General features: G+C 44.4%; 3 protein-coding genes and 1 long non-coding RNA gene across 10 annotated transcripts in view; 2 read left to right on the forward strand and 2 right to left on the reverse strand.

The window, feature by feature from the left end:
• SLC25A20 (solute carrier family 25 member 20) overlaps positions 1-8,453 on the forward strand; it is a 34,604-nt gene extending 26,151 nt beyond the window's left edge. The window contains exons 5-10 of one of the 4 annotated variants that reach the window (XR_014064190.1): positions 4,991-5,108; positions 5,878-5,950; positions 6,326-6,439; positions 7,038-7,162; positions 7,583-7,725; positions 7,855-8,453. Coding sequence is in view for 1 of the 4 variants with exons in the window: in XM_081525624.1 (XP_081381750.1) it covers positions 4,991-5,108; positions 5,878-5,950; positions 6,326-6,435; positions 7,038-7,162; positions 7,583-7,645 (489 nt within the window). In the remaining 3 variants the exon portion in view is untranslated. Of the gene's footprint in view, positions 1-4,990; positions 5,109-5,877; positions 5,951-6,325; positions 6,440-7,037; positions 7,163-7,582 lie in introns of all 4 variants that reach the window. The other 3 variants (XR_014064188.1, XR_014064189.1, XM_081525624.1) reach the window with 3 other exon arrangements.
• Positions 8,454-13,218: 4,765 nt separating this feature from the next.
• Positions 13,219-14,902, reverse strand: LOC145520077 (uncharacterized). The gene is made up of 2 exons (XR_014064202.1): positions 14,756-14,902; positions 13,219-13,686 (listed from the first exon to the last, which is right to left on the reverse strand). It is a non-coding gene; the product is annotated as an uncharacterized LOC145520077 (long non-coding RNA).
• Positions 13,952-26,535, forward strand: part of PRKAR2A (protein kinase cAMP-dependent type II regulatory subunit alpha) — a 72,475-nt gene continuing 59,891 nt past the window's right edge. For all 4 annotated transcript variants that reach the window (XR_014064187.1, XM_081525610.1, XM_081525611.1 and 1 more), the window contains exon 1: positions 13,952-14,418. Coding sequence is in view for 3 of the 4 variants with exons in the window: in XM_081525610.1 (XP_081381736.1) it covers positions 14,166-14,418 (253 nt within the window). In the remaining variant the exon portion in view is untranslated. The remainder of the gene's footprint in view (positions 14,419-26,535) is intronic.
• Positions 16,600-16,839, reverse strand: LOC145520071 (large ribosomal subunit protein eL39-like). The gene has a single exon (XM_081525657.1). It carries the CDS (start codon positions 16,824-16,826, stop codon positions 16,671-16,673), a length of 156 nt encoding a protein of 51 aa, XP_081381783.1. The 5' UTR covers positions 16,827-16,839; the 3' UTR covers positions 16,600-16,670.

Below are 26,535 nucleotides of genomic sequence, written 5' to 3' on the forward strand. Positions count from 1 at the left end.
AGGCAAGAACACTGAAGTTGTTTGCCGTTTCCTTCTCCAGTGGACCACGTCCGTCTTGGGTGGCCCTACACAGCATGGCTTACAGTTTCATTGAGTTAGACAAGGCTGTGGCCCATGTGACTAGATTGGTTAGTTTTCTGTGATTATGGTTTCAGTCTGTCTGCCCTCTGATGGAGAAGGATAAGAGGCTTATGGAAGCTTCCTGATGGGAGAGACTGACTGAGGGGGAAACTGGGTCTTGTTCTGATTGGTGTGGCCATGCTCAGTAAATCTTAAATCCAATTTTCTGTTGATGGGTGGAGCTATGTTCCCTCCCTGCTATTTATGTGGGGCCAAGGCAGATTCTTTACCAGCTGAGCTATCAGGGAAGCTCTCTATGTTTATATTTTGCCAAATTTGCAGAGTTTTCAGCAGTTACTTCTTTGAGTACTTTTTCAGTCCTACCCTGTTTTCTTCTGGGACACAAATATTAAGATTTTCTGATAGAGCCCCATGGGTCCCTGAGGTTCTGTTTAATTTGTTTCACTTTGTTTTGTGTCTTGTTCAAATTGAATATTTTCTGGTATTTTGTCTTCTAATGCCATTTTTTTTCCTCTCTCCCCTGTATTCTCCTGTTGAGCCAGCCGTCCACTGAGCTTTTTATTTTGGCTGTGTTTTTCAGTTCTAAAACTTCCATTTGGTTCTTCCTCATATCTTCTATTTCTGTGCTAAGATTTCTTTCTTTGCTGTGGCTTTCTAATTTTTTAAATCTATTTCAAGCATATTCACGATTGTCATTGAAGGATTTTTACAATGCCTGCTCCAAAATGTTTGTCAAAGAATTTGAATATCTCTATTATCTTGGTGTTGGCCTCTACTGCTTCTTTTTTCTTTCAGTTTGAGATCGTCCTGGTTTAGGATATGATGTGCGATTTCCAGTTGGTACCCGGATATTTGCATATTTTACTGAGATTTTGGATCCTATATAGACTTCCTGTTTCTGTTGGCTTTCTCTGACACCACGCCAATAGGAAGCGAGGGCTGCTGCCTTGTTACTGCCAATTGAGTACAAGTGCAGGGGCCCCACTTGCCCTCTATTGACACTTGAGGGTGAGGCACTTCTTTTTACTGTTGGGTGGGTGTGGGAGTTCTAATGACTCCACTTACAACACAGGACAGGAGAGCCCTGGTTACAGCTGTCAGGGATGAAAGTCCTCATTCCCTCCTTGGTCTTCTCTGCCTCCACCCAGGCAGCACGTTGGGTACCTTGTTACAGCCCTGCAAAGGAGGAAGTCCGGGCTTCCCACATGGTCTTTGCTCATGTGGGTGAGGGTGAGGCTACAGTTTTTTCTATGATGTATGGCTAGAGTAGAGTGTTTTTTGTTTAAAGATGTTCTGTCTTTCTAGGCTATTCATTTTCTGGTCCTTTGTCTAGGGAATGCAGGCTTTCATTGGGGGTTTCTTTTTAGTCTGTTCCTGTTGGCATGCTTGGATCACCAATATCTTCTGCCTCAAGTCTGAGATATGTCAAACGAGAATATATAGGGAACTCACCACGATGTCATTGCTCAAGGCAGAAAGTCCTTAGCAAGTCTGCTTCTTCTCTCCAAATTCTCAGAACCCTCTTATATTTGTTTAAAACAAATAATGTTAGGGCTTTTTTTTTTCCCCCTTTGGTATTTAGCAGGAAGAATAAAGACTTCCTAGAAGTCTGTATATTGATTTTGAGTTAGTGAATGTTTATTTTCAGTAGCCTTGTCCATTAGCCTTTTCCATCATGGCTTCTTCCTTTTCTTTTATGCCTGAAGTCCTTTTCTTTTTTTTTTTTTTATTAATTAATTTAGTTCATTAGTTTTGGCTATGCTTAGTCTTCGTTGCTGCTCAAGGGCTTTCTCTAGTTGCAGTGGCTTCTCTTGCTGCACATGACAGGCTCTAGGCACGCGGGCTTCAGTAATTATGGCCCACGGGCCCAGTTTCTCTGTGACATGTGGGGTTTTAGTTCCCAGACCAGGGATTGAGTCCATATCCCCCACATTGACAGGCAGACTCTCAACCACTGGACCACCAGGGAAGGAAGTCCCCCTGATTTCTGCTCCTAGATGAGACTGTCCCTGTGCACTCCTCCACTCTGCTGGGTGGCTACTTTGTACCTCTCTTCTCTTCTCAAACCCCCACCCTCTCAGCAGATGACCTGGCTTTCCACTTCACAGAGAAAACTGAAACCACCAGAAGAGAACTTTACCAGATGCCCTCCATTCCCCCAGTGGCACCTGACTACATCTGTGTCTGCCTGGCCTGTTTCCACCAAGAATGGCTCATGCTTCTGCTTCTGCTTCTGCTTGACCCCACCTTCTAACCCCTCTTGCCCATTCAGAGACCTTGTTTCAGCAGTTCTTCTTTTTTCTCCTTTAGCATCAGTTTTTGCTTTCCAATAGATTGTTCTCTTTGGCAATAGAGGCATGAACCTGCTTCTGTTTTTACCTTAAAAATATAGACTTCTCTCTTTTACCTTCCACTTCCATTTCTAGGCTTCCTATCTTTGCTCTGTGCGTGTTCGTAAAGTGCTTAGTCACTTAGTCGCGTCTGACTCTGTGACCCCGTGGACTGTAGCCCGCCAGGCTTATCTGTCCATGGGATTCTTCAGCCAAGAATACTGGAATGGGTTGCCATTTCCTCCTCCAGGGCATCTTCCCAACCCAAGGATCAAACCCAAACTTCCTGTGTCTCCTGCATTGCAGGCAGATTCTTTTTCCTTTTATCAGGGAAGCTCCGTCTTTACTCCCTCTTACACTAAAACTCTTTGAAAAAGTTTTCATTTTTGTTGTTTTCTCCCCACTCTTTGTCTCTAGTACCTCTTCTTTAATAGTGAAACATACATCAGACTGGCTTTTGCCTCACAACTCTAACAAAACTACTTTTATCAAGGTCACTAGTGACTTTTACACTAAGTCCAGTGTTCAGTTCTTGGACCTAGACATTGATCCATCTTGATTCATCAACAGAATTGGACTCAACTGGTCCCCTACTCTTCCTTCTATCTTCACTTGGCTTCTCTCCTCACTTCCTACCTACTTGGCTGCTCCTTCTCTATGTCCTTTGTTGATTCATCATCATCTTCTTGATCTTTTAATGTTCATGTGCACAAGACTCAATCCTATTACATTCATCTCACTGATGATTTCTTCTTGTCTCGTGACTTTTAGACACAATCTGTATGATGATGACTTTCCAATTTGTATCACCAGCTCAGATTTTTCCTGCACTCCGGACTAGTTCATGCAGTATTCTCACTGGACACTAATAGGCACCTCAAAGTCACCATGTGCCAAGTTGAACTCCTGGTCTTCCTCAGTACTTGCTTCACTTACAGCCTTCTACAGCTCCGTTGGGGGCAATACCATCTGTCTAGTTGTTCAGCCCTAAAACCCCAGAGTCCTCCTAGATTCCTTTTGGTCTCATTGTACATATCCCGTTTGTTGAACAGTTAAGCTGGCTTTTACCGTATCCCAAATGTACTCCTTCCCACCACCTCCATTGTAAACCACATGGCTCCAGGTCATCTTCATCACTGTGCTGGATGACTGTAAGGTACTCCTCACTTGTTTCCCTGTTTATAGTCTATACCATACGTAACAGTCAGAGGGTTCTGTTACTGTGTCAATTCCATGCTCCATCCTCTTTGTCCCCGCAGGTCACTGTGAGTCAACTCTAGCATCCTCTGATAACATGGGTCTCCCTGTCCTTCCTCAGACATACCAGGTTCACCTGTGCCAGGATCATCTGGGGAAGTTATATATATTTTTTAAAAGCCATTGATACTCAACTGACATTGTCTTAAGTTTATTATTTTTAGAGAAATTGGCATCTTCCTGATTGAAAACTCTTCCTAACCAGAACTGTTGTTGTTGTTCTTCAGTTGCTAAGTCACATCTTACTCTTTTGAGACCCCTTGGACTGTAGCCCTCAAGGCTCCTCTGTCCATGAAATTTTCCAGACAAGAATGCTAGACTGGGTTGCTGTTTTCTGCTCCAGGGGATCTCCCTGACCCAGGGGTCAAACCGCGTCTCCTTTACTAGTGCGCCACCAGGGAAGCCCAACAAAACTCTTCCTCTCTTTTTATTCACCTCTTCTTTTATATCCCTTGGAAAGGTTTTAGAGTTTTATTTACGCTAATCCTATGGCTTGATGCACATATATTTTGTTATTTTGAATGAGATTCTTTTCCATTATTCTTCAACTAGTTGTTGTTGGTATGTACAAAAATTGTCAGATTTATATATTTATTTTGTAAGCATTTCTCCTTGGGAACTCTTAAATCTGAACTCCCTTTCCAACTTTAATTACTCTTTGGTTGATGCCCTCATATGTTCGGATTCCTCTTGACTCTGTACTTGCTTTGGATCCTGTACAGGCTCTCTTTCTCTCAGATCTTTTCTGGAATACCTCCTGCTTGCTCTCAGGCTCTTGGCCGTTAGGCCCTGGAGCCCAGAGACTGGGACAGAGGGCCTCTCCGTGGCCCTCCCCTGGCTCTGCACAGGACCTCTCTCGAAGCACTTAGATCTCTGAATACAATTTCCAGTTCACCTTCTCTTAACCAAGCTTCATGATCACTTAGAGCTTGGAATGGATTTAGTATTCCATGGATATTTGTTGAAGGAATAAGTAAATGACTGAAATATTTGTCTAGTCCTTTCTAGAACTTCCAACTACCTTTATTGGGGATAAAGGTATTTGGGAATTTATTTTTCAACTTACTTTTCAATTCTTCTGCTGTTTTTTATTTTTTCCAAATCAATGTGTATATATTTTGTCATATTTTCACCTGGCCTTATTTCATAGTGACTTCCACCAATATTATATGTTCTAAACAGCTATCGATTTGATAGTGAAGCCTTTCATTGATCTAATGCATAATGACCACAGGCACACTCACTATGCAATTTTCCATAGCCTGCTGAGTTTGTTGACTTGGATGTTGCTCTTGCTGACTTGATTCCTTCCCCCATCTCAGATTCAGGCTTCCTCGGGGGAGACCAAGTACACTGGTCCTTTGGACTGTGCGAAGAAGCTATACAAAGAGGCTGGGATCCGAGGGATCTACAAGGGGACTGTACTCACGCTCATGCGAGGTAACCTCTGAGCCCTCCACCTGTGGGGGATTTGCCACAGGTAGGTCTTGCCTGGATCTCTGGATTAGTCTTGGCACCATACATGCCACACACCGGACAGGGCTGGCACAGTGTGTCCTGATTTTAGGCCATTTCACCTCTGGCCAACATGGACACGCTTGAGAATGGGGGGACCTTCCATCCTTCTGGTAGGCTGGCCCTCAAGGGTGGAAATCATGACAGTGGCAGTAGCAAGTAGATGGAAATCATGGCTGGAGGGATGAGTGGGTAAAAAGAATAACATAGGAGACTTCTCTGGTGGTCTAGTGGTTAAGACTCCAAGCTTCCAATGCAGGGGGCATGGGTTTGATCCCTGGTGCCATGTGGTGCAGCCAGGAAAAAAAAAAAAAGAATGACTTAGTAACAGTGGAGCTCTATTTGGCTTGAGAGGCATGTCGTACTGGGGTGGCGACAGAGGCGGCAGAGATATCCCTGAAATGACAGCTTGGAGGAAGGCCGGATGTTAGCTCCAGTTAAAACTGCTTGGAGTGAGCATGTTAGTGAGAACCACTCAGAGGGCCTCTGAAGATGAAATAATGTCATGCTTGTTTGTGCTCACTGACACCAGTCCTGGCCCCAGAGCCACCTCTGATCACTGCAGATAGGAAGTGCTGCTGAGGAAGTTCTCAGGAAACCTTCAAGGGCCCAATGCCAAGGTTGGCTCTCCTAAGATCAAGAAATCTGTGAGGATTTTCTGTCATTTATTTTACATCTTTCTTGCCACTAACAGATGTTCCAGCCAGTGGCATGTATTTCATGACATATGAGTGGCTGAAAAATATCTTCACTCCAGAGGGAAAGAGGTGAGGAGAACAGAAGAGCTTAGAAGCCACTTTCCCTCATTACCGGTAGGTTGCCCTTCCCATTAGTGGGTCTGAAGGCAGAAATGGGACCTGCTTCTGTCTCCATGTCTACTTTCCTCTTGTTACTCTTGAGCCCCAGCTAATACCAATACCTCTTACTCTGTGCCTCACCCAATGGAGCAAGGGTTTGAAACAAGTACAGGAAACTTCCTCCAAAGAGTGGCAGCTATCTTGTCACAGGAGTCTTGGCCTTGGACCACCTCCCTCCGGTTAGTTCCTCCCTCTCTGTGGCCGCCAGGTCTGCACAGAGGAGGATGATCTGAACGCCACTCTCACAGCCTTTGTGTGACCAGGGCTGTGTTTGGTGTTTTACAGCGTCAATGAGCTCAGCGTGCCTCGGATCCTGGTGGCTGGGGGTTTTGCAGGGATCTTCAACTGGGCTGTGGCAATCCCCCCAGACGTGCTCAAGTCCCGCTTCCAGACTGGTTAGTAGGGGAGAAGAGGGGTGGATTGGGTTGGAGTGGGTCCCAAAACTGGCTGCCCCTGGGATACGGAGCTCTTAAGGTCTTAGGCACACTCCCTCTGCACAGTAGCTCTCAGCGAGTGTCTGGCCAGCATTCTCTCTTGTAGTCATTTGTGTCCTAAGAATGTGAGACTCATTTTCTTGTCAGCCTAAACATAAAGTAACTGAGAGAAGGACTTCCCTGGTGGTCCAGTGGTTAAGACTCCACTCGATGGGACACGGGTTCGATCCCTGGTGAGGGAACGAAGATCCACATGCTACGCAATGCGACCAAAAAAAAAGTTAGAGAAGAAGTCCCATCAGCCATCCTTCCCCCACATGAGCGGAAGGACTATTTCTTTCTTCATTCTTTTCCCCATTCCCTCGGCACTAGTATAATCCAGACATTGGTTTGTCCCAAGGTGAACTGTGTTGTCTGTGGACTGGTCCTGGGTGACCCGCACAGTAGCCTCTCCCTGGTGCTGTGGCCCTGTGAAGACTTGACTACAAAATTGTCCCCATGTAGGTCACCATGGTCAGGTCAGAGAGCCTCCTGAAGCATTAACGGTTGGGTTCTTCCCATAGCGCCTCCTGGGAAATATCCTAATGGTTTCAGAGATGTGCTGAGGGAGCTGATCCGGGATGAAGGCATCACATCCTTGTACAAGGGTTTCAATGCAGTGATGATCCGAGCCTTTCCAGCCAACGCAGTGAGTGACGGGTGGGGGCTATGCTTTCTCCATTTGGGGCTCAGAGCAGAGTGCAGGTGGACCGACTTTTGCTTGCTTCTGAGATTGAACTGGGGGCTCAGTTTTTCTGGAGTCCCACCCTCAGCCAGAGCCTCCTTATTTGTCCCCTTTCCTGAAGCTGTCAGATGATTTACCTTTGTGATTCTCTGAGGCGAGGGGCTTTGACTTCCTGGCCTGGCACCAGAAGTGGCCAGTTGTGGGACACGCATTTTCTTTCCCTATTAGGGATGAGAAAGCACAGCTTGATTCCATGACTTGAGGGGGGAGTAAGATTAGGAAGGGATTTTGGTCCTGACAGGGCCAGCTGAGCACAACACTGGGGGCCTCTGTGAGTAGTCACAACTCCTGTTGGCTTTTCTCTTCCTTCCAACCCCTTCTCAGGCCTGTTTCCTGGGCTTTGAAGTTGCCATGAAGTTCCTTAACTGGGCCGTACCCAGCTTGTGAGGCTGAAGGCTGCTCAAGGCTTCAGGATGCCAGAAGCTGTCATCCGGGAGGAACAGTGGGCAGGATTAGGCGGTCCTGAGGTGTGAGGAGAGGGGGATGGTGGGATGAGAGCTCTGTGCATGGACCTGTCGAGACCATTGTCTTAATCACACCCTCTACCTGGTGTAATTTGCCATTTTGCAACTTGAATCCTCTCTTGTCAATTTAAGGGATCTCATGAGGACTTGGAGGTGGAGTAAGTAGCTTCTAGACCACATACCACCTGTGGCCAGGGTGCTGTCTGCCAATTGACTACTGGCCCTCCTACACCCAGAATACTCTTCCAGAAAGAGGGACTGTCAACCTCTCACTGAAGACACTCTGCATGTTTTCAGCCAGCTGACTAGGAGCTGGGGCCTTCCTGGATCCCTAGCCAGGAACACCCACCAGGGTACCCTCTAATCCTGGCCTGCACAGCTCCAGGTCCACATGGGAATGTGGATCTGAGGCCCGCATCTGTCTGTCCAAGCAGACTGAGCAAATGTGCCTAGGGGCAGAGAGCCTGTTAACACTCGGTTTTGTTTTGTTTTTTTAATGCATGCAAGTAATCAGAATTAAAACTAGAGTGGCCTAATTTCCCAGGAGTCAGTGGAAGGCTTTCCCTCCTACACAGTGAGGAGAGTTTTGAATAGACCATCCCAGCTTGCTAGGATAAGTGAGAAAGTGAGAAAGCCCAGGGTGTAGGAAGACTCTTTTTGCACACTCTTTTCTCATGAGAGCACCCTATTTGAACAGGAAATAATAAATATTGTTTCTAATTTTCGCATCATGTGAAAGTTTTTTCTTTTGATTCTGGGTCATTTTATCAAGCAGCCAGGGGCCTCGGTGGAGGCTGTTAGGCATCCAGCAGCCTTCCCTGGATGGAATTCAGGCAGCAATTTCAGCAAGAGAAAGAGGAAGAAGTCTTGCTTGACCCGCCCGGCCTTCCCTGACTGCCCTGGCCCCAGCTCCTAGAAGGTCAGATTGGTGGGGTGGGATAAGGCAACCTGACTGGTAACTGTTCCCATAGAACTTGGGGGTCACTGTATAATCTGATGTCTGGCCTTACTTATCAGGCTGAAGATGATGACCGGGTACAGCCAGGGGAGATGAGGGAGTCAGAGTGGAGAGTGACGCTAGTCCATCCTTAGCTGGGGGAGGGAGAGGCTACTGGAGTTGGGCTTCTCTGGCTTTGTCCCATCTGGCAGTCACACTTCCGCTGGCACTTCCCGCCTCACTGCAGCTGCACAGAGATCCTTGGACTTTGGCTTCAGAGCTATCATTCAGCGTTAATGGGTGAGAGGGGAAGGGACCCACCCCCATCTGGGAGTGGGTGTGGCCAATTTGGCCAGAAACTGAAGATTTGGGGGTTTAAGGAAGGAAGGTTTATTCCTGGGAAGATATTTCTGGATGATGGTCAAGTAAAAGAAAATAACTGCTTCAAGGATGAAAATTGCTCTCTTCCTGGGAAGATTAATTAATTCAGTGTTACGCTTTCCCGTCTTATGCTGCAGGATAACTTTGTTTAATCTCTCACTGATGGGGAGATGGCCTCCGAGGTGTCTCCTGAAGCTCTTCTCAGCACTGCCCAGTCCTTGAGACAGTCCTGAGACCTCAACCTTTTCCCGGGAGACCTGGGAGTGTGTTTGCATTCTAGCTAAATGCCAGCCATTCCCATGGCTCAGGATCACTTTTACAGTCTCCTGCTTCTGAATAATTTGCCCTTTGAAACAGCTTCTATTTGAAAGTGGAATATTTTGATTCTTTGATGCTAGTGCTGGTGGATTCTTTTACTCCTCTGGGGATTCAAGAGATGTGAAGTCAAAAAAAGGGAAGCCCCTGGAGGCATATGTGTGAAGGGAGCAGAGCAGATGGTGAGTAACTCCCTTCTGGCTGGCACTTCCTGTTTATGATGCACTTTGAAATGCCACCTGTTCCTGATATATCTCTTCTCTCCTTGATGGGGTAAGGGTGGGGGGAGAGATTGGGGCCCCCTTGAGGAATTTCTTAGACTGCTGCAGACAGCCTTAACTAGAAGCCAGTAATGGTTAAAACAACCAGCCAGTGAGAACAGCCTTATCCAAGCACAGAGAGGAGTATAACTGGGTCAAAGGTAAAGGACAGAGGTAAAGCAATGGCAGCACCATTTCTGCTGTAAGGTCATAGCATCTCTACCCACAGTTCTTTCACCACAGTTCTTTTAGGCTCGAGCCCCCTATTCCTTTCCTAACCTCTTCAGGGATTCATTCTCATCTCTTTACCCCATGTAACTCAGTGTTTGGGCTTCTCTAGTGGCTCAGTGGTAAAGAATCTGCATGCCAATGCAGGAGTTGCACATTTGATCTCTGGGCTGGAAAGATCCCCTGAAGGAGGAAATGGCAACCCACTGCAGTATTCTTGCCTGGGAAATCCCATGAACAGAGGAGCCTGGCGGGCTACAGTCCATGGGGTCGCAAAGAGTCAGACACCACTTAGCAACTCAACAACAGCAACAAACTCAGTGTTTAATGGGTAGGGATTTATACCTCCACTTTCAGATGTGGAAGCCTAAGCTCAGATAGGGTAAACTGATCTACCAAGACCATCGCCAAGTGGATATCAGAGTGTGGCTGACAGAGTGGTGTCTCGGTGTCCACAGGCCTGAAGAAAGGCTTGTGACATTATCAGCAGTCCTGGGATTACTTGACCCAAACTCCAAGAGCCTTCCTGTACCACAGGATCAAAGCCTGGGCAGCTGGCCTATGAGTCAAGCCAGGGACAGCACACAGAGTCCCAGCAGACACAAGGAAGGTCAAGGGCTCCCTGAGGGCTCCTTTTTTTTCTACCTTCTTTGCTCTAGTTGGCATGCAGGCTTGTGGCTCTCCAGCCAGGGCTCTCCTTTGCTTCCCAGGTTCTGTCCTTGCTCTGAGATGTCTCAGAGGCAGACCCTAGGTCCACTGTAGAGATTGACACTTTCTCGGGACAGTGTCCAGGGTGGAGGGCGGGGAGTGGTAGTCATAAATGGCTCACAAGTGCAGAAATAAGCAGCCCAAGAATTAACTGCTCCCTTGAGCATGGATGGTTATTAAAATAACTGGACCAAAGGCAGTGGCTTCATGGGGGAGGCACTATGGAGGCTTGGGTGAGGGCAGAGGAAACTGCACTTCCTCACTCCCCGCTGGCCACTGGAGGCTCATGGACACTTCTAATGCAAAATAGAAACAAGTGGTGGTAGATACTAAGTATGCAGGGAGACTGGGCCAGGGGACTGGCATGTAGAGCTGGTCAGATGAACAACAAGTCCCAGGAGATGGGTAGCGGTTGGGCTAGGCTTAGAGAAGCAGCCCCTTGGGGCAGAGGAGAGGGAGGTGTTCCTGCTGGGGGTGAGTCCCCCAGAGCAGGTGGAGGGCATCAGAGGGTAGTGAGTTAACCAGGAGGTCTGGGCCAAGAACAGGGTGTCCTCCAGAGAAGTCTAGGGGACTATGAGCATCTCCCTTCTTCCTGGAAAGAGTCGGAAAAAAAAAAAACTTTTAAATCGTGAACCTGTCAAGAGTACAGGAAATAACTGTTCCATTGGAAATAGCAGTTGGTACCCTACCCATGTTCATTATCACCAGACTCACTGCTGTTAGACTAAACAGGTGCCCCACTTGAGTAAGCATAGTTGTAAACAATTCTGAGAACTGGCCCCATGATGTCCATGTTTGTTCTGAGGTTGGTGGAGTGGCAGCCCGTGCAAAATGATGACTACCTTCTGGGTGGTGAGTATATCTGGGTTGAGTAGAGCATCTCGCAGGACTCTAGGGCCTCCTCTTCTGTCTACCACGGTCTCTGTATTTCTCTTGCTTTTGAGAGTTTCTGCTCTTGACCTTTCCCACCCACCACTACTGGCTGCTGGCAGCTGTTTCCCAGTTACTGGCTGCCTGTGGGTTCAGTTGTCATGGTAACCCCCAGTGGTGCCGGTGGACAGGCTTGAATGAAGGCAGTCCCAGAAGGGTGAGGTTAGAAGATGTGAGGCTTGGGCCTCTAGTATTCTCTCTTGTTCCAAGGCCCTGTTCTTTTGCCAGCTCAGCTGGGCCCTCATAAAGGCCCTGGGAACTCCCTTTGCTATTGAAGGGTTTCCCTGAAGGGGCAGAGATGTATACCTGCTCTGAGGACCAGGTGCAAGGGGAGGAGAGTCAAGCTGGACCTGGAGGCTGGCTCTCCATCCTTCCTCTGAAGCTGGTCTTTGGAGACAGGTGAGGAGCAGCTATGCAGTTCTCAATTTCTGTGGCCCTCATTTCCTCCAGGTTTGAGGATGCCTTTGAGTGCCATGTTTGCTGGCTGGCTGGCTGGACAAGCTAGGGTATCTGATACTAAGCCAGGAGGACCAACCACCTTCAGGCAGAGGCTGAGAGGGGGTCCTTGGAGTGACTGGGAGAACCTGCCCACAGCCATCTGTCATCAGTCCTGGAGTAGCTTCCTCCTACCCTGTTTGCAACTGAAGTTGGAGTCCTAATTGTACAGCTGCCTGTCCCCCTTTCAAATGTATAAAACCTGACAAATGGGCAAACTAGAGAGTGGAGTTGTAAATTTGCCTTTCTAAAAGGTTAGTGGTAGGATTTCTTGAAATGGGTCAGATCCCCAGGTGTGGCAGGGCAGTGGGAGTCCCACCTAGGTTTCCTGGGTATGGGCTGACTCCTGGAAAACTTGGAAGAGTCTGTCTACCCAGGAGCAGAGAAGAGTTGAGGAACCCTGCCCCTCCAACTTCTCATTGCCCAGTCCCTACTGAAGTCTTTATATTCTGAGATCGGACATATAGGTTTGAATCAAAGGATCCTAGTTCTGAGACTGAGGTCAGGAGAGCAGTCTCACTGGCTCTTGCTGTGTGAAAAATTATTATTCATTTATTCAGTAAATCTTTGGCAATAAGGACTCCAGCAGGGAACGAGCTGGACACTACCCCTCCCCTAACAAAGCTGATGGTCCAGGACTTCTCCCAGGAGTCAAGAAACTTGTCCAGGGAGACACTGCTCTTTGGAATCACAGACTTGCCTGACGAAGGGCCTGGGTGGCTTCTGCATCAGGGGGATCAGGTATTCCTGTTTCTAGTTCCCAGCAGCACTGAGCTCCTGGGTGTGTGCCAAGACAAAATGAGAGGTCCTAGTGAGGATTTAATTAATACTGGGTAATTACCAGGTGGAGCTTAACCATCCCAAATGCCTTTCAGATTCCCAAGGCTATATCTAGTCACTTTCTGACTTGGCCCAGCAGAGAGACAGGGGATCCTGTCCCATGCTTACTGGGACTTTGGTCAGCACCTGGGCTGTGTTGTGGACACACTGGGAAGGTTTCCACTTTTTTCTCTTCCTTTCCAATCTGCTGTAGGTGAAGGTGCAGCTTGGGAAATAGCATGGCCTCTCCAGTTTGCCTAGGCCCCTTCCTAGGGACAAAGGATAACAGTCCCTTGCCATCTGCTCAAACACCATCACGCAATGCTGGCCCAGGGTCCAGGGAAGAGTGTGGGGAGAGAAGGGGTGTGCAGACCTAGTCCTGAGAATCCTGATGGGCATCCTCAAGCAGAGAAACAGGCACAGTGGTCATTCCTGCCGTAGGCTTTATTCCCTTTTCTCAAGGAATATATTCTGAACACATTCTTCCAGATTTATTTGTCTGCTTGTGGCTCCCAGATTACTATATCATAGAAACTCCTACTGCCTACATAAGGCCTTCTTTCTTTGACATCTCACAGACCTCCTGCCAGACTTCGGAGGGTCCTATGGTCATGCCACCATGCCACCCAACAGTCAGGGTGGTTGTGACTTTCCCAGGTCTTTACTCTTGTTGTCCTCTATGCCCACATGGCTTTCCTCTGGCTCTTCCTGTGGTTAGATCCTTCCCAGGCCTCGGAGTCAGCTTGAATGTCACCCCCTAAAGAGGGTCCCCTTGTTCTCCACCATATCTGGAACCACACCGAGATGGTAAGATGGCATTCTTCCGTCTGGCTCTCAGCTGTGTCCCTGGTACCCAGTAAGGGCGGGCAGATGGTTGGATCTTAGCGTGTGCTGAAAGAAGAAATGAAAGATACGAGGCACTAACACTCCGCTTAGCGGGTAGACCTCTCATCCTTGCGCCTGGACTGAAAATGGCCAGGAAAGCGGGGCGAGCAGACGGCCCCTTGGCGCAAGCGCACTGAGGGCCGGCGCTCGGCGGGAACGCGCACGCCCGCGGCCGCGTGCGTCACAACCCGGGCTCCCGCCCCGCCCGTCCCGCTCGCCCGCTCGTCGGTGCCCGCGTCGGCGGCGGCGGCGGCGGCGGCGGCGGCTGCCCAGTGACAGCGGCGGCGGCACCAGGCCGGCCGGAGTAGCGTAGGGTGGTGGGGCCCGGAGACACACACCCGGCCGAAGGGCGGCGTGGCGCGAGGAAGGCCCGACCCGGGTCGCGCGTGAGGAGACCTCGCGGGCGCAGGGCGAGAGGCCGGCGTGAGGGAGCGCCCACCCAGGCGGTGGCCGCCGGCGGCCCGGTCCCGCCTGCCGCCGCCGGCATGAGCCACATTCAGATCCCGCCCGGGCTCACGGAGCTGCTGCAGGGCTACACCGTGGAGGTGCTGCGGCAGCAGCCACCAGACCTCGTCGACTTCGCGGTGGACTACTTCACCCGCCTGCGCGAGGCCCGCTCCAGAGCCTCCACCCCGCCCGCCGCCCCTCCTTCCGGCTCCCAAGATTTCGATCCCGGCGCTGGCCTGGTCGCCGACGCGGTGGCGGACAGCGAGTCGGAGGACGAAGAGGACTTGGACGGTAGGCGGCGGGCAGGGCAGGGGTTCGCGGCGGGGGGACGGAGGGAGCGGTGCCGGGGGGCGGGTCTCTCGAGATCCAGAGAGGGGCCGCGAGGGGCCAGCTCCGCCACCCCCGCCACCCTGGGCCGAGACCTTGGAGCCCGCGAGGGGAGTTCATCAGGTTCCCCGAGGCGCCGGCGTGAGCCCCGCTTGCGCCACTTCCAAATTGAGGTTGGCGATCCTGCCAGCCCCGGAAAGCAGCGAGCGAGTTGTCAGATTCAGCTCGAGGGAAACGTGCGCTCTTTCGGCCCGCGTGCTGGCGCGGGGCCGGAGGGGCGTGGAGCCCACGGCCGCCTCACCTCGGCTGGAGAAGCTTCGCCCCGTTTCGTTGCGAAGACAAGAACGTTCGCCTCCGTCTACTCGGGTTTCCTAACCAGGATGGTAACTTGGGAAAGAACTCATTTTGTGAAAAGTTATCGTGCAAAACTTTAAGCGTAGACAGAAATAGAAAAGGTAACATGAACTCCCTGTATGCCGTCACCCACGTTACACAGTTGGAATATCTGTCACAAATGTTTCATCTATACTTTTTTTTTCTTCCTTTGCTGAAGTATTTTAAAGCAAGTCCCAGCATTTCACCTTCTTTCAGCCTTGGATACTTCAGTATGCATTTCTTCATGTGGACCCAGGGAATATATGTATAAAGATATATTTAATTTGCCTACAATTATTGGGTCAAACGTGGTGAGGGTCAACAATACATTTTTTTCTCGTATGTGGTGCAGGAAAGAAGACTAGTAACACCTCTATATCTGATTTAAACAAGATTGTCAAAAGCAATTCCATTTTCCTTGATGGCTTCAACATAGGCTTTGTCAGTTTAACGATAGAATTACCCTAGTTTTGAACAGCCAGAATTTAACAAAACAATGAAAACATTCGAGAGACAAAGTTAGAGACTTAGTGTTTACTAGCTCACACTGAAAAAACCCCCAACAACCTAGTTTTGAGTTGAATCCACATTTAAGTTAGGTTGGCAGGGAGTTAATTATTGGTCATTGCTGTTGGAGGTTGTAAGGTTCAGTGCTGTGGACAACTTCCCTTAGTTTATTCACGCTAAGAGTGGAAATTGTTCGTCCATGTTACCCTGGCTTTAATACACATTAAATTATGGGTTTTTCACCTTAAACCTGGAAATCAGAAATTATTTCACAAATCCCTGCCAGACAATTGCTTTGTGGTCTAAGACAAGCCATGGAACTTGTCTGATTTCAAATTTGCTCATCTTTAAAATAGGGTGAGTGACCACAGTCTCCCAGGAATAAATGTGCTTTTAAAAGATTTATTTCAGGAGTGACTTCTGCATTTGTTTCACTGTCATAACAATAAATCACAAAGTTGTAACTTGCTTTGCAACAATCTTTATTTACCCAAAACATTATTATTTTAGCTATTAGTCCCAAGTGAGTAAAACAGAATTTCCAAGTTTTGTGTCATGTCTTCATTTTTTGGTCATTTTTTATATCTTTTTCAAAGTTGAATTGACTTAAATCTTTGTAACCCTGTGCTTTATTTTACTGGTATTTAATTTTTTGGTTTATATCTCTTCAGTGGTTTTGCTAAGTACAATTATAGAAGTCAACACAAGGTGAACTTCTATTTACAGATAATAGACTAAAAATACACTGCACACAGTGAGATACCACTTCATACCCATGTGGCTGGCTATTATGGAAAAAAAAAAAACAGAAGAGCAAGTGTTGGTGAGGGTGTAGTGAAATTGGAACTCTTGCTTACTGCAGGTGGGAATGTAAAAGGTCCTGGCTGCTGTGGAAAACTGACTTTTCCTCAAAAAGTTAAACATAGAATTACTGTGTGATCAAGCATTCCCAAAGAACTGAAAGCAGGGAGTCAAACAGATACTTGTATGCTGGTGTTCATTGCTGCATTATTCACAATAGCCAAAAGATAGCCCAAGTGTTCCATAGACAGATGAATGGATAAATGTGGCATGTACACAAAATGGGGTGTATATGTACAATGGGACACTGTTTATCCTTAAAAAGGAATGAAATTCTGATGTATACTACAGCGTGGATGATTCTTTTTTTTTTATTTCAACAACGTTTCGTATTTGTTACTGAGTCTCATAGATTGATAGTGAGGAAACAAGGAACATCAGGAGCCAAGCATTACAGTAGTGGTGTTCTCACTGTGATTTGGCTGGTTAAAAAAGTGGTTTTAACAAGTGTGCCACTTTTTATGTGAGGCTTCTTATAGACCCAGCTTGGTTCTTCTCCAATGTCTTCTCTTGGAATTGTACCTGATCTTATTGCCTGTTTTCATTTGAATCCATTGAGAAATGGGACGATTCTGCTTTTGTTTCTTGGCCAGGAATCGCTTGATCCTGAAAGTCTTGTGAGAAGACATGGTGAGGAGAGAACTCAACTGCACATAGGGTGGTGGAGAAGAGAAAGGAGGAGCATGGATGATTCTTGAGGACATTATGCTAGTATAATATGCTAGACACAAAAGGACAAATATTATATGAATCCATTTATATGAGGTACCTGGATAGGCAAATTCATGGAGAGAGCAGAATAGAGATTACTAGGGGCTGGGAGAGTGGACAGTGGGGAGTTACTGTTTAATGAGGGCAGAGTTTCTGTTTGTAATGATGACAAAGTTCTGAGATTGGATAGGGGTGATGGTTGCACAACATTGCGAATGTACTTAATGCCATGAATTGTACACTTAAATGGTTGAAATGGTAAATTTTATGTTATGCAGAAAACATATGTTTTTGAAAAGATGAGAAATATTAGGATGACCAAAAGTTCGTTCAGGCTTTTCCATAACATCATACAGAACACATTGCATATCCAATGATTAGGAACATTAGGATAATAAGTCCACAGTACCTAAAATTAGAAATAGGGTATATAGTGTTAGAACCATAATATATCAGAGAGACTTTACTTAGTAGGGCTTCCCTGATAGCTCAGTTGTAAAGAATCTGCCTGCAATGTCAGTTGGTAAGGAATCCGCCTGCAATGTAGGAGACCCCTGTTTGATTCCTGGGTTGGGATGATCCGCTGAAGAAGGGATAGGCTATCCACTCCAGTATTCTTGGGCTTCCCTTGTGGCTCAGCTGGTAAAGAATCCACCTGCAGTGCTGGAGACCTGGGTTCGATCCCTGGGTTGGGAAGATCCCCCTGGACAAGGGAAAGGCTACCCACTGCAGTATTCTGGCCTAGAAAATCCATGGACTGTATAGTCCATGGGGCCTCAAAGAGTCGGACACGACTGAGCGACTTTCACTTTCACTTTACTTAGTAAGGTCCTGAATCGCTAACCACCAATTCAGTTTATAAAACTGTATGCTACCAGAAATGCTCAAAAAGCTTAATTAATTGTTATTAGTTTAGTTTAACAACAGTTTGATATCGAGCAACACATCAAATATGAAGTATTAGAATGAGTATTTCATTCTTGGAAAAGCCTGAAGAGTTCAGACTTATTGACTTATAATAAGTTACTCTGACTGCATCCTCATAAGAACAATAACTTGGCATCTACACTTGATTCACTTCTGTAATTACAGTAAAACATTTATATTTGTGGGTCTCAGCATTTTTTTCTTTTTTGGTTTATGGAGACATAATCCATATACCACATAATTAACCCATTTAAAGTGTATAGTTCATTGGTTTACTGTATCTACAGGTATGTACAAGTGTCACCACAGTCAGTTTTAGAACATTTTTATCATCCCCCAAAAGACACCCCGTACACTTTAGCTGTTACCTGCCCGCATCCCTATTCCCCTCAGTTTTAGGCAATTACTGATTTCCTTTCTGTATCTATGAATGCACCTATCCTGGCCATTTAATTTAAATGGAATCATAAAATATATGGTCTTTTTGCTTCTGACTTCTTTCACTTAGCATAATGTTTTCAAAATTCATCAATATTGTAGCATATACTAGTGCTTCATTCCTTTTTATTGCTGAATTCTGTTCCATTGTATGAATCTACCACATTTTGTTTATCCATTCAGCAGTTGATGGGCATTTAGGTTGTTTCCACTTTTTTATTATTATGAATAATGCTGTTGTGAACACTCCTGTGTATAAGTTCCTGTGGGGACACAGGTTTTCATTTCTTTCTGGTATATACACAGTAGTAGAATTCTTGTACCATATGGTAACTCTTACACTTCATATTTTGAGGAACTAATTGTTTTCCAAAAGTGGCTGTGCCATTTTACATTTTCTAACCAGCAGTGTGTTGAGGGTTCTGATTCCTCCCCATCCTTGTCAACACTTTTTATCTTTTTTATTATAGCCAGCCTAGTGGGTAGGAAGTAGTAGCTACCTCATTGTAGCTTTGCTTTGCAGTTTCCTAATGATATTGAGCATCTTTCCATGTGTTTGTTGGTCATTTGTGTATCTTTGAAGAAATGTCTATTCAGGTCCTTAGTCCATTTTTTAAAATTGGTTTGTCTTTTTACTGTTAAGTTCTAAGAGTTCTTTGTATATTCTAAACATGTCCTTTATCAGATATATGACTAAAAAATACGTTCTGTCGTTTAGCAGGTTGTCATTTTACTTTTCAGAGAAGGCAATGGCACCCCACTCCAGTACTCTTGCCTGGAAAATCCCATGGACGGAGGAGCCTGGTAGGCTGCAGTCCATGGGGTCGCTAAGAGTCGGACACGACTGAGCAACTTCACTTTCACTTTTCACTTTCATGCACTGGAGAAGGAAATGGCAACCCACTCCAGTGTTCTTGCCTGGAGAATCCCAGGGACGGCGGAGCCTGGTGGGCTGCCGTCTATGGCGTCGCACAGAGTCAGACATGACTGAAGCGACTTAGCAGCAGCAGCAGCAGCATTTTACTTTTTTGATATTGTCTTTTGAAGCACAAGTTTTTAATTTTTATAAAGTGCAGTGTATCATCATCTTTTGTTGTTTGTGCCTTAGGTGTCTTATTTAAGAAGCCTTATCAGACCCAAGGTCATGAAGATTAACCTCTCTGTTTTCTTGTATGAATTTTACAGTTTTAGCTTTCCATTTATTTATTTATTTATTTTTTTAGCTTTACATTTAGATTGTAGTACTTTGGGGTTTTTTTTTGGCCACGCAACATAGGAGATCTTAGTTCCCCAAGCAAGGATCAAACCTGTGCCCCGTGCTGTGCCCCGTGCAGTGAAGTGTGGAATCTTAAGCACTGGACTGCCAGGGATGTCCCTAGGTTGTAGTACATTTTTTTTTATTTTCTGTTTAAGAAGTAAGGTACTTCATACTTTTATATGTGGTTTTTCCAGCACCACTTTTTTTTTTTAATATTTATTTATTTGGCTACACCAGATCTTAGTTGCACCATGTTGCAACTTTGTTGCAGCATGTGGGCTCCAGTACCTGATCAGGGATTGAACCTAGGCTCCCTGTGTTTGGAGTACAAAGTCTTAGTCACTGCACCACCAAGAAAGTCCCCAGCACCACTTATTAAAAAGACTATTCTTTCCCCATTTAATTGTCTTGGTACTCTTGTTGAAAATCAATTGACTGTAAATGCCAGAGTCTGTTTTGAACTCTCAGTTCTATTCCATTGATATGTATATCTGACTGTGTGCCACTACTGTAGATTTGTAGATTTGTAGTAGATTTGTAGATTTGTAGTAGTTTTGGAATCAGGAAATGTGAATTTTCCAACTTTGTTCTTTTTCAAAGTTGTTTTGCCTATTTGCATTTCCATATGAATTGTAGGATTAACTTGTCAATTTCTGCAACGAAGCCAACTGGGATTTTGACAGAAATTGCGTTGAATTTGTAGATTAATTTGGCGAGTATTGCCTATTAACAATGTTAAGTCTTCAGATCTGTAAATATAGAATGTCTTTTCATTTCTTGAGATCTTCTATAATTTCTAAATTAAAGAACCACAAGTGTCTTGTAGTTTTTAGAATATAAGATTTGCACTTCTTTTATTAAATTTATTCCTAAGTAATTTATTTCTCATGAAGTGATTGTAAATGAAATTGTTTTCTTAATTTCATTTTCAGATTGATCATTGCAAATGTATAGAAATATAGTTAATTTTTAAGATATTGACCTTATATCTTGCAGTCTTGCTGAACTTGTTTATTAGTTCTCTAGTTTTTTAGTGGATTCCTTAGGATATTTCCCCACCATTTTTTATTGCAGAGTATATACCACATAACAATTGGAGTTGGTTTAAATTACCGTAATGGAACTTTTTTGAGACTTGCTTAATAATAATAATAATAATAATATTTCTACAGTTCACATATCTGGGTCTCTCAGGAGGGTTTTGACACAGTTGAACCAACCCTCTTTGAAACTTTCTCCCTCCTTGGCATTGGTGTCTTTATTCCCCTGTGTCTTCAGTCTTTCACCTCTGTCCTTTAAATGTCTGTTGATGATCCCCAGAATTTGGTTTGTTTACCGTTTCTCCCTCGGTGACAGTTCTCTTCCTAAGCATTGAACCTGCCTTGAACCTGAACCTTCAGAATCAAAACTTTCTGTTAGACACACACCCTATTTATGATCATCTTGTCAGCTGGTCACCTCTCATTCATTTCTCAAACTCATGATGCCTAAAACTAATGTTGTCAACTTGCCTGTCACACAGCTCTGTTTTCTCTGCAGTCACCTTTTTCTGATTTCTTCAGCAAGAAACCCAGAAATCCATCACTTTCTTCTTCTCTCTTTTATGCTCTTTCACTTTCATTTATTTTGATCTCTGGGTTCTCCCATCTTCTTCCCTACTGTCCCTTCCCTGCCTTGGGTTTGCTTTTTATTACTTTTTAAAAAAGAAAAATTACTTGACTGCACCAGGTCTCAGTTGTGGCATGTGAACTTTTAGTTGCAGCATGTGGGATCTAGTTCATCATCCAGGAATTGAACCCAGGCCTCCTGCACTAGGAGCGTGGCACCTTAGCCAGTGGACCACCAGGGAAATCCTTATATTGCTTCTTAACTGAGGTCTCCCACTCATCTGTCTTCCACCCATCTATACTCTACACCATCACCAAAATCACCTTTCTTTCCTTTTACCTCCCTGTAAAGAATTGTGGTAAACTTTATGTAATGTAAACTTTGCCATTTTAACCATTTTAAGTGTACAGTTCAGTGCCATCAGTACAGTACATTCACAATATTGTGCAGTCACCTTTCTTTTTCAGTCAGGTAAACTTTTTTAAAGTAAAACATATGTGCAAAAAGGTGCACAGATCACAGATGTGCAGCGTGATTGTTCATAAAGTGTACACAGTATGTATTCCTTCAACTTGCTCTGGAAATATCAGCTGGAGGAGACTTTTTTTTTTTACTCTTTCTTTACATTTTACATAATTTATCCATAAATACTGTTCTGCGGTTAGGACAGCTTGCATTTAGTCTCAGTGCTCAGTTATTTATTATGCATCATCTCATTGAATCCTCCTGATCTTTTAAAAAAGGTAGGGACTATAATTATCTCCATTTCACAGATAAAGAAATTGAGACCTGGAAACTATCCAAGACCATATAATAAGCAGGGTTTGACTTTAGGCTGGATTTAATGCCATTATACTGTTCATTTTATTTCATGCCTGAACTGCCTCTCATTTTTTTCTTGCCTTATTTATTTATTTATTTACTTATTTATTTTACAGAAAAGGCTATAAGCATTTAAAAATCTCTTTACATAGCTGTCATAATGCAATTTTTATTGTGGTAGAATATACATAAAATTTACTGTGTTACCATTTTAAAGTATACAGTTCAGGGGCGTGCAGTACATTCATTATTTTGTGTAACTGTCACCACTATTTTGTTCTTCTTTTTCAAGATTGTTTTGAGTTTTCAGGACTCCTTGCAATTCTATATGAATTTTAGGATCAGGTTTTCCATTTCTGCAAAACAAAAACACAAAACTTGTTTTCTTAAATTTCATATTCACTTTGTTGATTGTGAATATATACAACTACAACTGATTTTTGTATGTTGATCTTGTACCCTGCAACTTGTGGATTCTTTAGGCTTTTCTGTGCATATGGTCATGTAATTTGCGAATAGTTTTATTTTTCCTTTTTGATGTGAATGCCCTTTTATTTATTTATCTTGCCTAATTGCTCTGGTAGGGCTTTCAGTACTATGCTGAATAAAGGGAACTGAAACAGGCATCAGTGGTGTTGGAAACAGTGAAGAGGTCAAGTTGGATAAAGCCAGTGTTGAAACGACTGACTCAGCTGTGATTCTTGGGGATAGAGGCTCCAGTGGGGTTGTGGTGGAAGAGGTCAGGTGCCAGTGGGTCAGGGAGTGTGTGTGTGTGTGTGTGTGTGTGTGTGTGTGTGTGTGTGTGTGTGAGAGAGAGAGAGGGAGGGAAGGAGGGAGGGAATAAAGAAGAAAAGAAGACAGAGCCTGCAGAAGATTCAGATAAAAAATGGTGAGTATGTTTTGAAGAAGAAAGGACTTGATGGTATCTTGAAGAAGTAACAGGTATGAGGGCAGGTCTCTGATTTTGTTTTGTTAAGCTAGAATCACCATAAGCATGATCACGTGCAGAGGGAAAGGAGCCCGTGGAGAGGTAGTGTCTGATGGAGCAAGGTCCTAGAATCAGGGGTAGGGAAGTGGATTAGAATGGAGGGAAAAAGTGGGGACATCTCTTGTTCAGAAACGGGAGAGGAATGTTATTTGCTTTCAGTTCAGTTCAGTCGCTCAGTCGTCTCCGACTCTTTGCGATCCCATAAATTGCAGTACGCAAGGCCTCCCAGTCTCATCACCAACTCCCGGAGTTTACCCAAACTCATGTCCATCGAGTTGCTGATGCCATCCAGCCATCTCATCCTCTGTCATCCCCTTCTCCTACCCCCAATCCTTCCCAGCATCAGGGTCTTTTCCAATGAGTCAACTCTTTGCATGAGGTGGCCAAAGTATTGGAGTTTCAGCTTCAACATCAGTCCTTCCAATGAACACCCAGGATTGATCTCCTTTAGGATGGACTGGTTGGATCTCCTTGCAGTCCAAGGGACTCTCAAGAGTCTTCTCCAACACCACAGTTCAAAAGCATCAAGTCTTCGGCGTTCAGCTTTTTTCACAGTCCAACTCTCACATCCATACATGACTACTGGAAAAACCATAGCCTTGACTAGACAGACCTTCGTTGGCAAAGTAATGTCTCTGCTTTTTAATATGCTATCTAGGTTGGTCATAACTTTCCTTCCAAGGAGTAAGTGTCTTTTAATTTCATGGCTGCAATCACCATCTGCAGTGATTTTGGAGCCCCCCAAAATAAAGTCTGACACTGTTTCCACCGTTTCCCCATCTATTTCCCATGAAGTGATGGGACCAGATGCCATGATCTTAGTTTTCTGAACGTTGAGCTTTAAGTCAACTTTTTCACTTTCATCAAGAGGCTTTTTAGTTCCTCTTCACTTTCTGCCATAAGGGTGGTGTCATCTGCATATCTGAGGTTATTGATATTTCTCCCGGCAATCTTGATTCCAGCTTGTCCTTCTTTCAGTCCAGCGTTTCTCATGATGTACTCTGCATATAAGTTAAATAAGCAGGGTGACAACATACAGCCTTGACGCACTCCTTTTCCTATTTGGAACCAGTCTGTTGTTCCATGTCCAGTTCTAACTGTTGCTTCCTGACCTGCATACAAGCTTCTCAAGAGACAGGTCAGGTGCTCTGGTATTCCCATCTCTTTCAGAATTTTCCAGTTTGTTGTGATCCACACAGTCAAAGGCTTTGGCTTAGTCAAAAAGCAGAAATAGATGTTTTTCTGGAACTCCCGTGCTTTTTCGATGATCCAGCGGATGTTGGCAATTTGATCTCTGGTTCCTCTGCCTTTTCTAAAACCAGCTTGAACATCTGGAAGTTCACAGTTCACGTATTGCTGAAGCCTGGCTTGGAGAATTTTGAGCATTACTTTACTAGCGTGTGAGATGAGTGCAATTGTGCGGTAGTTTGAGCATTCTTTGGCATTGCCTTTCTTAGGGATTGGAATCAAAACTGACCTTTTCCAGTCCTGTGGCCACTGCTGAGTTTTCCAAATTTGCTGGCATATTGAGTGCAGCACTTTCACAGCATCATCTTTCAGGATTTGAAACAGCTCAACTGGAATTCCATCACCTCCACTAGCTTTGTTTGTAGTGATGCTTTCTAAGGCCCACTTGACTTCACATTCCAGGATGTCTGGCTCTAGCTGTTGTTTACTTTAAAGGATAATTTAAGGTTTTACTTCTTTGTGCTCTTAATTCAAGGCCTTGTCTTTTACTTACTTGAATATCAGAGGTGAACATCTAAGCTAAGGGGAAACAGTAGGGAGGTTTTCCAAAACAATTTAAAGAGAACTACTGTATGACTGAGCAATCCCAGTTCTGGGTTTTTTCCGAAAGAAAACCAAAACACTAATTCAAAAAAATAAACACACTGCTGTGCTCAAGGCAGCATTATTTACAGAAGCAAGATAAGGATGCAACCTGAGTGCCCATTGTTAGGTGAATGGATAAAGATGTGGTATATATTTACAGGTGGAATATTACTCAGCTAAAAAAGAGAATGACATCTTGCTATTTATGACAACGTGGATGGACCTAGAGGGTATTATGCTGAATGAAATAGGTCAGACAGAGAAAGACAAATACTGTATGGTTTCACTTGTATGTGGAATTTAAAAAATAAAACAAATTTACAAATGTATTAAAACAGAAACACACTAACAGAGAACAAACTGGTGGTTACCATAGGGGAGTGAAGTCAGGGGAAGAGTGAAATTGGTGAGGGAGATTAAGAGGTTTACATTTCCAATAATAAAACAAGTAAGTCACAAGGATGTAACGTACAGCATAGGGAATATAGGTAATAAGATGATAATCATTTTTTATGGTGACAGTTGGTAGCAAGTTACTATAGTGATCATTTTGTAGCATATAAAAATATTAAATTACTCTGTTATAGATCTGAAACTAATATAATGTTGAAAGTCAATTGTACTTCAAATAAAAAAAGATAACATGATCTTCTAGGGCTATTCTTGCATCTTGTATCTTCACAATAAGTTTTTCTCATGTATATTTTTTCCTGTTTAGTGTAAAATTTAGCATATGACTCTTTGAAATTAAAAAAAAGGTAAGCATGGGGCTTCCCTGGTGATCCAGTAGTTAAGACTCCACGCTTCTACTGCAGGTGAGGCCAGGAAAAAAAAAAAAACAGGCATGTTTATCTTATATTATTTCTTTTGCATTTGAGATTCTATTTAAGTGAATTTAAGATTAAAAAATAGATGGCTTGAGTTTTTTAGTCCAAGCCCTGATATCTGCCAGGGAATTTGTTAACAACAGTTTTAAGATGTGATACCCACATGATATTGTGTGTGAAGACAGTGACTAAAGATGTCAAGATTTGGATGAAGATTTTTTTGGTAAACCAGTGGCTGGAGAATTATTGTTCAGTTTGCAATGTTATTATTAAACCTTTTTTTTTTTTTAGGCATCCATTATTTTTAAACAAAAGTAAAATGATGATTAGAGGAGAATTTGCTTCATGCTGTAAATGCTTGATGACTCTCTTCAGAAAGATTATTAAAGCTTTTTGTTTGGTGACTCTGTGATCATTAACAGGGCGAATGCTCTGTCTTACTGTTACCAAACCAAGAGTCCAGTGTTTAACTAACGGGTTGGTTTCTCAGCTCACAGACAAGCCAAGTCTGACTGGTTGTGCGCCAGGGTTTTTGGGTTTTTTTCTATTGATAATGATCCATAGATAATTCTCAGAGTATGGTTCAATTTAATGCATACCAAGTTTTTAAGTGTTGTGTAGGTCTAGCAGACGATTGGTATCTGAAATGCCAACAAGTAAGAGAGGGATTTAACACCCTAAAATGAGTGGTCTTGTATAGCTTTTTTCATGCTTTCTTTATTTTTGTAAGTTGGCTAGCAAGTTTTCACAGTTTGTTTTTGTTGAATAATAAAGAACATGTCTGGCCTTTGTCCCAGATTCCTGGCACAGAACTTCTAAAACTCTTAGAATTTCCCAAGTGATGGAAATATTTTTATTATACATAAGCCCCCTTGGATCAGACTTGAGTTTATGTTAATAAGATGATTCAAGATGGGGCCTGGTCA

This window comes from Giraffa tippelskirchi, chromosome 9 (assembly GCF_054371585.1).
Source record: "Giraffa tippelskirchi isolate mGirTip1 chromosome 9, T2T-mGirTip1v1.2.pri, whole genome shotgun sequence".
In the NCBI taxonomy this organism is placed as follows: Eukaryota; Metazoa; Chordata; class Mammalia; order Artiodactyla; family Giraffidae; genus Giraffa; species Giraffa tippelskirchi.

Bases quoted from the DNA above. Each gene is read 5' to 3' on its own strand.
- LOC145520071 (XM_081525657.1), bottom strand. From the start codon at position 16,826: ATGTCTTCTCACAAGACTTTCAGGATCAAGCGATTCCTGGCCAAGAAA.